General features: G+C 39.1%; 1 protein-coding gene across 3 annotated transcripts in view; it reads right to left on the bottom strand.

The window, feature by feature from the left end:
- Positions 1-3,101: 3,101 nt before the first annotated feature.
- The window catches only part of nt5c2b (5'-nucleotidase, cytosolic IIb), a 23,484-nt gene continuing 15,232 nt past the window's right edge, over positions 3,102-11,353 (bottom strand). For all 3 annotated transcript variants that reach the window (XM_014010202.1, XM_014010204.1, XM_014010205.1), the window contains 10 exons: positions 9,677-9,730; positions 9,513-9,596; positions 9,393-9,434; positions 9,191-9,298; positions 8,827-8,893; positions 8,579-8,749; positions 8,330-8,381; positions 7,989-8,049; positions 7,571-7,747; positions 3,102-6,251 (listed from right to left, as the gene is read on the bottom strand). In XM_014010202.1, the coding sequence (XP_013865656.1) occupies positions 6,021-6,251; positions 7,571-7,747; positions 7,989-8,049; positions 8,330-8,381; positions 8,579-8,749; positions 8,827-8,893; positions 9,191-9,298; positions 9,393-9,434; positions 9,513-9,596; positions 9,677-9,730 (1,047 nt within the window). In that variant the 3' untranslated portion in view covers positions 3,102-6,020. The remainder of the gene's footprint in view (positions 6,252-7,570; positions 7,748-7,988; positions 8,050-8,329; positions 8,382-8,578; positions 8,750-8,826; positions 8,894-9,190; positions 9,299-9,392; positions 9,435-9,512; positions 9,597-9,676; positions 9,731-11,353) is intronic.

Raw genomic sequence — 11,353 nt, forward strand, 5'->3', positions numbered from 1 at the left:
GCGATGCCTTCGCTAGAGTCACTACTGTGTAGTTAAGGTCAAAGTGCCAACGAGTTATCTATGCATGTGAGGTTACGTCTCCTTTTTGTCTTTGCTCAGTTTCAYGCAGTCAGACCTGCTCAGTTTTAATGACTTTAACATGTCGAGCACAGTCATAAGGAGCGACGGTTCAAAACTTGAAGCGAGGTTCTGTGGAAAGGTTTCGAATAATAAATATCTTACATATTTTTAAAAAATAGGGTTTGGAGAAAGAGATTTTATTGGTGCCATTATGTAAACAAACAAGAGAAGTGATGATTGTGATAAACAGTCTATTATCTTCCACTTTAGCAATAAACAGCTATTCTGACAAATATATGGTTTAAAGTGTTGCCAAGATCTACAGTCATTAATTTTTACAAATAGCTAAAATATTTTTATATAGAAGTAAAAAAATAAAAATAAATATAAAGTTGGAGGTGTGTCAGGATGGCAGAGGAGCTCTTAGCTTCTTAATTTGGTCACAATTAAAATATGTTTCTCCAAACTGAAGCTGTTCAAAACGCTATCTACAACAGTTAAGATATTGACCGTTCATCACATTTCCACAAAACCCCGCATCAATGTTTCAGAATGAACAACGCACAGCTAACGCTTCCCCGCTGTTTCTGCTCATGAATGTGTCAGACTTTTATGTTTTTCTGCATTTCTTTTCTAAATGCAGAGGAAATAAAAGGAAAGCAGACTTTGTTCTGTCTCCCAACAGATTGTAGTTTATAACGTTTTCCTTCTTGAGTTCAGATCCGAACCTCTAAAATATTCTTTACAAATGCTGGCTGCTATTAAAGAGAGAGATTTATATTGTTCTGCTTTTATCTTCGATACGTTACACTTTCATGCACACACATTTAAAGGTTTTAGTGCCATTTGAAAATTGAAAGCCCTCTTTGTTACACCGAGCTCAGAAAAATTGTATTTTTACACCCTTCGTTTGACCCAGACAAATTTTAAAATATGTCTTAAAGTTTTTTTCATTCCATGTATTTTTTTTCCCCGTCATTATTTTACCTCAAAACAGGAACAAGTTTTAAGATGCTGTTCATGTGCTGGAGTTTTCCTAAAGCTATATAGAGTCAAATAAGTGTTTATTTTATATCTCTTGATTTTAAAGTTATAGATTTATGTTGATGCCACTTCAGTGCCTGTTCATGTTGTTTTCCTGTGCTGGCCCTTTTATTGTTTATTTTTTTATTTTTATTTTTATTTTTTTTGTAACATGATTGAATCTGTCTTTAAGGTTGTAGATGCATATTGTAACCACTGGTGGCCGCTGTTTCCTCATGTATGTCTCACTGTGTTTGTTGTGTGTGTGTGTACAAACTGCACACATGAAACAGACATGTCTGCTCCAGCATCAGCAGTGACCCTGTTGCAGAACCAGACCCAGAGTCCGGCTGCAGCATTTGCAGCTTCGCTCGCTGTTGTTTATTGTTTACTTGAAAGTGCTCCTATGCAGCAACAACCCCCACCCCTCTCCCTCCCTCCCCCCTTTCCTTTCTGCTCCAGATATAAAGCAACAAAAACAACAAGTCAAATATGAAGACTGTGACCTTTAGACTTTTGATGCTTTCCAACAATCCTGTGTATCTCAGTGCCTGATGGGAGAACGAAAAGCATGGCGGGTTAAAAAAAAAAAAACAGTGACCGGAAACACAGAGGGGGGCTGCAGAGAGGAGGGGGTCATCTGTGACAGGGTTATTTTTAAAACAGACTCATTGCAAAGCATGAAATTAAACATAAAACAATCATTTTTTAATTTTATTTACTGTTGTTTAACCAGGCAAATCCCATTGAKATCACAGATCTCTTTTTCAAGCACGGCCTGGGCCTGAAGGCAACCTAATGTACATATTTTTGTGTTCATCAATCATGAACTCTATCAAATGGTGCTGTTTAATAGAGTTTATTTGTTTTCCAGAAATACTGATATACTGCAAAGGCATTAACAGTGTAAACAAACAGATTGCGCCAAGATTGACCTACATTAGCCTGTAAACAAATAATGGTGTAAGACAGGTGGAAATATGGGTGAATCTACAAATCACATGAGATCACAGAGCTTGGCAGTCGAACAGCTTTTATGAAACATCTGCAACACCTGTTTTCAGTCATTTCGGCTGTTGTGGTTGCCGAACAAACGCTCGTGCCAGCTGGCACAATTTGACTTGCAGATTGTTACTTTAAAGCCCACGCTAGCCATCAATAAGACGAAAAAACTACGTATTTCTTAGGTTTAGATAATTTTATTGTATCAACTAAATTTCATGACTTTGCGATGAGGACCTTTAACCCTCGGCTCACAGGAAACGCCTCCCCTCTCCGGCTCCTCCTCCGACTGTGTGAAGGTGTGTCTTTACCTGCTCTGTTGCTTCTACCTGCACACAACAATCCCATCACCTCCAGCTGGTGGTTTAATAAAGAAAGTGAATGATTAACAAATAAGACAGGTGCTGCCTTTGTGTGTTTAATGTTTATCTGTGTCTTTATTKCTCAGATGTCCTGATTTTAATGAAACCTTTAAAAAAGTAATCAGCCCGTTCAGCATTACTATAGCCAACTAACTTTAGCCAACAATGTGACTACAACTCAGTTTATTCAGCTAACACTTGGTGTGGTAGTAACAGAGTACCAAACAACACGACATTATGTTTAAGGTCTGACAGGCTTTCACTAAGGAATGCTCAACCTTTAACTTCACTTGTCATTATGAGAGCAAACAGGAGTTGTGCTGAGTCAGCTGAAAAAAAAAAAAGCTGAGTTTATGAAATAAATCAGCACCACACCAACACGCAGAGTGATGCCCTTCAGAATAAACAGCAGATTTATAGTAAAATATAATTTTCCACGGCGTGTCCCTGAACGCTTCATGGTTGAAAACATTGGGACTGCCTCGTTTATATATATATACACCAATGCAGAAAATATTTATTGTAGCTTATAAAGGGGGAAAAAAGTTATTTTTTATTACAATGATTTCCCTCCAACAATCTTTATGTTTTAGTGCTGCTTAAACAAGTTGTGCATTTGAGGTCAAAGCTTTAAAAACAAACACACACAACAGATTATAAGAAACTAACTTTATTCTAGATTTGATGCCATGTTTCTTTAATGTACAGTATGGAGGACATTTTCTGGAAACAAAACAAAACATTATCCAGAAGAACAAACTTGTAGGAATAAAAACAACAAAATAATCACTACCGTTCAGAAAACAAAAGGTTCTGTAAACGAGTTCTGGTTCTGGATGYGACACCGATGGAAACAAACCGAATCGCCGGGCTTTAAAAAGTGAGTGACAGATATCTGTGGTAGTGCATAAAAATGTTATTTAAAAATAAGTAAAGTAAAAAAAGACAGAGGAAATATTTATTTATAGTTTTATAGTTATAGTTTTATAAACCTTTAAATAAAAAAATCTTAGAAAAATAAGAACCCCGCGGTGCTGAGAAACACATCAGTTACGATACTTTAAAAGTTAATCACAATAATCCTCTATTTCAGATTAGTTTTGCCGAGGTTTGCAGTTTTTCCATGTGTGTAATGTGCACCAACTAATTATAAAAACATCAGAAGTCATAAAAACCATGTCGAGGTAAGACTGATGTTATCAGAACCGTTGTGCCAGAACACATGTACACATGCAAATTATGCAAAACTGCGAGTGATTACAGTGGCCTCGTGTAGCATTTCCATTTTTTTAACAAAACAAAAAAMCCCAAAATAAAACACAGCAGTCGTGCATTTTTCTGTTAGAAAAAAAGGTCCCAAAAAAGAAAAGAATGAAAACGGTCATGAATGTTTTTAACTCCACTTCAACTCAAACCAAAAAGTTCTGCAAAAAAAAAAAAAAAAAGATGACAAGTTCCTTCCCTTTTGTGGCCTTAAACGTCCGGCCGATCCGATATTTACAAAAGTGACAYGGCATACTTCAGACAGATGTGAGAACACAGCAGATGTTTGAGGAGAGAATTTTAAAAAAAAGAAAAAGTTACCATGTTTGAAGTTCAGACACATCAACACTGGTGTCCATTGAACGGACTGAAAACTTGTTTTTCTGACCAGCTTCAACTCCGTGTGAAGCGCCGACCGTTTTCTGATAAAAACTTTAACATTTCAGAGGATTTACTCTCCGAGGACAAAAGCAGACAGTCTGCAAAGACAAAAGTCACGTCAGTGAAGGAAGAGCAACACGATACAAGACGGTAAAATTATGCAGATTTTTCCAGCGCAGTGCTGCTGCAGAAAAAACGCACAAAAAATGTCGTTAAAAATCTACACTTCGGTGCTGCAGAATATACAGAAAATGTTTCAATACTGCAATATCAGATTATTTGAAAACATGCAAACTTGTAAATCAGATGGACCYGCAGTCCTCTGAATGCCCACTGCGGCACAAGGAAAGTGGTGTGAACACTGCGATGACAAAACCTTTGGGTTTATTTATAATCATTGCAACATCAAACACTAGTTTTGCATGTTGTCCTAATATCGTGCAGCTCTGCTAAGCTTGATTTAAGTTTAAATGATATTTTGTTTTGAATCTTAACGGTGATTAAAAGTGTCTAAAGAAGCTTTTACTTGGTTTCTCCTTTTGTCAGAAACTTCAAATGTGCATTTTCTGAAAAAATTTAACGTAATGTGGGGGATGTGGTGACATCTAGTGGCTAAACAGCATATTGCAGCCAAGTTCATCTCATCCAAATTACAGCAGCTCCTTCGTACATTTGGTTCTTCAGTTGTGGGTTTGTTTTAAACATTTCAGGGTGTAACACAGTGGAGTGTGAAAACAAGAATCGACACTGTAGACTTGGTCACTTTGAGGTAACTAAACAAATCAAATTTCCACTCACATCGATAAAAATAAAGTTTCATGTTCTGTCAGTTTTGTTTACACAGAAATGGACCTGTTTTAAATGTCTGGTTTGTAAAAAATAATAAGATCAAAGCAAACACAAAGTGGAGTACCACAGTCAGAAGCTACATTATTATAAAATGATCACAGTGTTCAGAGAATACTGCGCACGCTTCCTCTGTTAAAAACAACCAAATCTGCAATACAAGAAGCTGGCTGTCCTCTGAACAGAGCTCACCTTTTCAAACCTTTAAGCTCTTATTGGACGCTTGGCAACAACAAAAATCATCACTTCACACATGTCCAAATCTGGTTCTCTGCTTCTTCTCACCACTAATACTCCAGTGCAAAGTTTCCTCTTAAAATCAGACCACGCTGAAACTAATACCACCTGAGGCATTAAAGTATGAAGATAAAAACCCACTTTACACATACTGAAAATCAAACACAGCTACCATACTCTGTCCTTTTTGTTTTTTTAGAAACAAAACTTTAGCTCAACAAAACCTTTCCTCCCCCCATCAGACCTCAAACAGAATACGCTATGAACTCATTCTGACAGCTTGTGCTTCGGCGTTCCTCCTCATCAGCGACTGTCGCTCAGGACGCCACGGTCAGAGCGAGGTCACTTTGGCAGATAAACATACGCTCTGACATACGAGCAGAAAAGAAACAAAAACAGATGAAAAGATGCAAGTTGCTCCCAAGTAGCAGAAGACCTGTTCTGAACTCGCAAAYGTTTTGTTTTTTAAATGGTGCATTTTTTGTCAGCTTGTTTTTTGTTGTTGTTAAAGTTACAGTAAATGACCATATCTGGCGGTTTCGAGCGTAAACACGACTAAAACTATTTCAGCTCTTAAAAGTCGGATTAAAAAAAATCAGGGAAAGTTCGTGTGGGATATTTACGAGGAGCGAGCATGCGTGTAGTCTTCTGATCTCCTCTCCTGCTGGTCCGTCTCAAATCTCCAGAGTGTGTGTGTCTGTGTTCACACAGTATTTCTTATATACACAGTAAATATTTGTACACACACACATTCTGGAGATTTCTTTTTCCTGCTTCAAACTGGAGAGAGATCGCGCTCCGACTCTACTGGGGAACAAGAAGTAGGCTCAGCTCTTTGGGCTCAGTTTATTCCTCCTCCTCTTCTTCATCGTCATCCTCGTCGTGGCAGTGAGTGATCTCCTGGGGGGCCTGGGGGAACATGTTGGGGGGCTTGATCTCGCTGAAGGAGCGGGTCAGCTGGTTGCGCTTGCACTCCAGGTCCTTGCAGTCGCTGCAGTGGGTGCGGTTCCGTGTGGCCAGCGGGGACTCCAGGTCTTTGTCCACATGTGTGTGTTCAACTGTCGACTCGTGGGGCATCTGAGCACGAAACAAAGAAAACATTTTAAATAAGATTCCAAGGACATTTATGACTCGTGTGCGATTATTTAACATCGTATCATACATTACTGAAAGATTCCATGCTTGTGGATTTAAAAGTTAGTGCATAAAGTACTTGAAAAAGACAAAAAACAAAAACTAAACTGGCTGTGAGAGTTGTGCACGCTTCCTTTACGAGCTCTTTTCTGGAAGCTGATTGGCTCGTGCCTCCAAATTTGCACCAATCACGGAGCATCAAGCAAATACAAACTTCCTGCTTCAGCACTGGACTGATCCGGGAYTAGTTGTAACATTAGACTTTATTTGATAAACATTCATTTTAACTGTAAAATAAAGACTGCAAAAATGCTGTAGGCTGTTGAGTTTTAAAAATTTATTTTAACTCGGACGGAGCCATTTTATTTACACACAAAGCATTCTGGGTAAAGGATGACGTGGATAGGTCCTCGGTGCGAGGCTGCTAGTGAGCTATATCCACCCTGAAGGTTAATCTTGGACAATATCTGATGATCGACTCTTTTAAATGAAACCAGAGAGCGTTGACAGAGAGGAGAAGGTAGAAATGACTCAGCCTGGAACTGAAAATATGGATGGAGGACAACAGAACTGCTTCATGGAAGAAGAACCTCAGCTTAGCCTGTTAGCCTTTGCGCTAGCGTCGATGCTATATTGCCTTATACAGTATGTATTAGTTCAGCACTGGCATGACAAACAATCTAAACTGAGGTCCTCCATCCATATTTTCGGTTGCAGCTGAGTCATTTTTGTGTTCCCCTCTCTGTCATGTGGATGGAGGACCTCAGTGATGAGAGGAGAATGTGTAGCACTGAGCTAATACATATACTGTATATGGTGACAGTGTCGGGCTAACGCTAAAGCTAACAGGCTAAGCTGAGGTTCTTCTTCCATGAAGCAGCTCTGTTGTCCTCCATCCATATTTTCAGTTCCAGGCTGAGTCATTTCTACCTTCTCCTCTCTGTCAACGCTCTCTGGTTTTATTTAAAAGAGTCGATCATCAGATATTGTCCAAGATTAACCTTCAGGGTGGATATAGCTCGCTCACACCAATGACCTATCCACRTCATCATTTACCCAGAATGCTTTGCGTGTAAATAAAATGGCTCTGTCCATGTAATATATTAAAAAAACTAAACAGCCTACAGTATTTTTACAGTATTTATTTTACAGTTAAAATACATGTTTATTAAATAAAGTCTAATGTTACAACTAAACCTACATCCCTTTAATGTTGCGTGATCTGATCGAACTCCCAGGTGTTTTGGCGTGCAGGTACTCACCAGGACGTGCGCGGCTCTGAACAGGTAGCTGAAGGGGTAATACAGCAGGTTGATGAAGGAGGCGGCGTACAGGTCGGCGTAACGCATCACCTGCGAGGCGAACAGAGTCTGCCTGGAGCCGCTGCGGAACAGACTACCCATCATGCCGTAGCACATGTCCATGTCGTGAGTGACTTTCTGAGGGGGACGACAGAGACAGAGACATTTAATCTGCACGCTCCAACCAACAACACAGCTTCATTAGAAAGAGGTCTTTTTTTTTTTTTTACACATTTATCAAGAAAAATACTCAAATTTAATCCCATAATTTCCCAGACTGTGTAGGAACCCTGCGTGTTTTCTCAGAGTCTTGTTGTCAATGATTAAACACAGTAAAGCTCTATCAAACACACTGTATAGAACATGTCAGAGGTTGTACCTTGACTCTTCTCTGAATAGTGCTGATGTCAGGCCTCTCGTTGCTGCTGCTGTCCAGATGTCTGAGAAGAAAAGGATGGGGGGGTTGTGAGGGATACTGATATCAGTTTGCTGAAACGTAGCATGTCAAAGGCGTGTCGCAACAGCGAGCTGTGCCAGGCTATAAATACTGTCAGTGAGGCTGGTTATCAGGTGGTCCGGGTGTCCCAGCCCTCAGACTTTGACCTATTGACCCTGTTGTTCTCTCGCAAACTCTGAGCCCCGCATGCTCTCAAGCTTTTCAGACTGCAGGAAGCAAAGTGCAGCAGAGTGGGTGCAGGAGACGCAGCTCTCAGCTCTTACTTGTAAAGCTCTGCCAAGAAAATGTCCAAGCCTTGTAGCTCCTCAAATAATGCTGGAAAACACACAACAGGAAGAAATGAGTCCAACTTTCTGTGGCCACAGGATATTATTCAACAACTGTGATGATGATGATAATAATAATAATAAAAATAATAATAATGATAATAATAATAATAATAACAGAATCTGTAACATATAAAAGACATCTCTGCAGCAGAACGTTTCTCTGAACGTTCGTCTCACACTCACAGCTCTTGTCGGTCCAGACGTGCAGCTCCTGGGCCAGCTCAGGTATGACCAGGAACGTTCTCCAACCCTGGCGTTTCTTGGACTTGAGGATGTCTCCAAAGATGTGATCCCCGATGTACAAAATGTCCTTCCCTTTAGCTCCCAGCAGGTCGCACACAATATCTGAAGAACCTTCGGAGGGAATAGCATTTATTTAAATTAGGCTTTTTTTTTGTTCTAAAAGCTGCGTTCAGAACTGAAAATCTCACCTCCAGAGTACACTATTCCATGCTGCAGTGGTCCGGTGTAGGTCCCTATTTTTAGACGTCCTGTGGTCTGGAATGAAGAGAACGATGCGTTTGTTGAGGAGTTGAAGGTTAGCTCATGGACGTTTCTTAAACATAATGAGCTCTGTGTTGTTTTATTTCTAATATACTGGTTATTCTGTATTCAGGGCTTCTCATATATAAAGCCTTCTTTCAAGTCATTTTTCTATCTCAAAATAAAACAGTCTTTTTTAAGAGCAAACAGAAAAGCAAACAAGTTCTTAAAGCTCCTGAGTGCTTCTAACTCCTAAAAAACAAGGTGACAGACTGTGATCCTCAACAAGTGGTACAAACTGGATCCCCTCACCGTGTCCACCTGTCTGAGCACCGTCCCCTCCCCGAAGAACAGCGGCTTCCTGGCATCCACCAGGATCAGGTCAAAGTAAGACTGCCAGGGTCGGTGGGAGGTCCCAGGCTGTGGATGGAACAAGCAGATACACGTTCATGTACTTAAAAAAAGACACGTTTTTCCACTTTTTACCTGCTAAAGTGTTAAAACTGGATTTTACCTTTGGGCCATGGGGGAAGTCAAACAGGTAAGTCATGATTTTCTGTGAGAAAACATCCAAGTTTCAAGTCAAGTCAAGATCTCACTTTGTTTTAACGTAATGAAGCTGTTTCTTACTCACGTCGGTGTATTTGTAGTCACTGTTGGTTGCTAAGAAAACTTTAGCCACTTCATTCATCCGGCTGAGGAGGAGCGGCAGCTTCCCCTGACGGGAACAGAGGAGAGCTTTAAGCATCGTTTCAAACCAGACCCTCACAGAAACCCTGCTGAATCCTAAATACTTACATCTTTCACTACGTACTTCTCCAGGTTCTCCACCGTCTTCTCCTTCAGTGTCCCCTGGGACGTGAAACATGAGAAATCCATCAGTGAAATAACGATCCACAGACCTGACTGCTAACAGTTAACACTGCCTTTGTTTGAGTTCTTTTATTTTACAATCCAAAACAAAAACTTTATGGTTGCTTTTTTTTAAACTAAATGTTACAACTGAACTTAGAGAGCAGTGACTGCAGAGGAAGAGACCTCTGATTCCTCACTTTAATTTACTCAACTCATGGTTTCCTTTGAATCAATAAACAGTGAGCAAGTGTGCTTATGTTGGAGCAAAAGCTCTGCACAGCTGGTAAAAAACTGTTTATACTACAAAGTGCTCCACAAATGTGTGTTTGAAGGAAGAAATGATTTAACCTGAGCTGGCTTCTGAAATGAGCTGAGATTTCATGAAATGCAGAAATGATGAGGGGTTTTTGTTTTGTTCACTTGTTGGTCAGTAAACAAAAACTTCAGCCTGTGATTGAGGTAAACCCCCTCAAGTTGTTTAAAACTTTAACCTCATCCTTATTTTCACCTGCATGAAGTATTTGTTTCCAGAATTTGATGGCAGTAAAATAAAATAGATTCTCCCCGCAAGTTACTGATGTTCCTCTGTGCAACACACAGGCCCAAATCATAATCACTGTTATTATATAACAGTGATTATATAATATAATATAATAAACATATTATATGCAATATGTTTACATATAATATATATAATATAATACATATAATATAATATAATATAATATAATAAACATATTATATAATATGTTAGTTATATTATATGGTGGTGCAGTGTTTGACCTGTGAATTTACGTTTAGTCACAACAAATTACTTTTAGAGTGATAACTGTTACCCTCTAAAGCACGCGTGTCAAACTCAAGGCCCATGAGTCCGCATTTTCTTTTTACTTTATGTTATTTTACTTAATTTAATTTAAAACTAGATTTTAAAACAATTGTAAACTTTAAATTTATGATTCAGTGCATCAAACAAACACATTTAAAAGTCAAAAGATAATACTTGTCTGGCCCCTGAGCTGTTGGCTTTGAGTAACTGTGAGCAATTTAGCTGAATCGCCCTGTATTAATGTATCAAAATAAGCTGCTTTAAAGTCAGCATTAACAATAAACTACATCTCCCATAATGCATATCGATTATTTTGCCCGCAAAATGATGGCATCCTACCACCAGGTGGAGGTGCACAGGGTTTGGTGAAATTCACTTTGCAAAATCTACTTTTAGCTGCTTTTTCGCCGGCTACTTTTGCTACGGCCCAGTTGTACTGGGAAGTGGGAATTTCCCACTTACAAGTCATAAGTTTAAACTGGAACCAGTGGGAACGTCCAGAGTTCAGAATTCAAGGTGAGAGAGAGCTTACCACAACTCAATAGTGAGTAAAATCCTCGTACTTTTACTTTTACAAGTTTTTCTGTATTATTTATATCATATTTAGTCAGTCATACACGTAGTACTTTTCAGTGTGCAGTGCTGTATAAAGTACCACAAAGTGATACTTGAGTAAAAGTACAAGTATCTCACCAAAAATAACTTTGGTAAAAGTTAAAGTCTCTTTTAGGAATATTACTTGAGTAAAAGTCAAAGTATCTGGTATTTTTTGTACTTAAAGTATTAAAAGT

This window comes from Austrofundulus limnaeus, unplaced genomic scaffold (genome assembly GCF_001266775.1).
Source record: "Austrofundulus limnaeus strain Quisiro unplaced genomic scaffold, Austrofundulus_limnaeus-1.0 Scaffold66, whole genome shotgun sequence".
Classification (NCBI taxonomy): domain Eukaryota; kingdom Metazoa; phylum Chordata; class Actinopteri; order Cyprinodontiformes; family Rivulidae; genus Austrofundulus; species Austrofundulus limnaeus.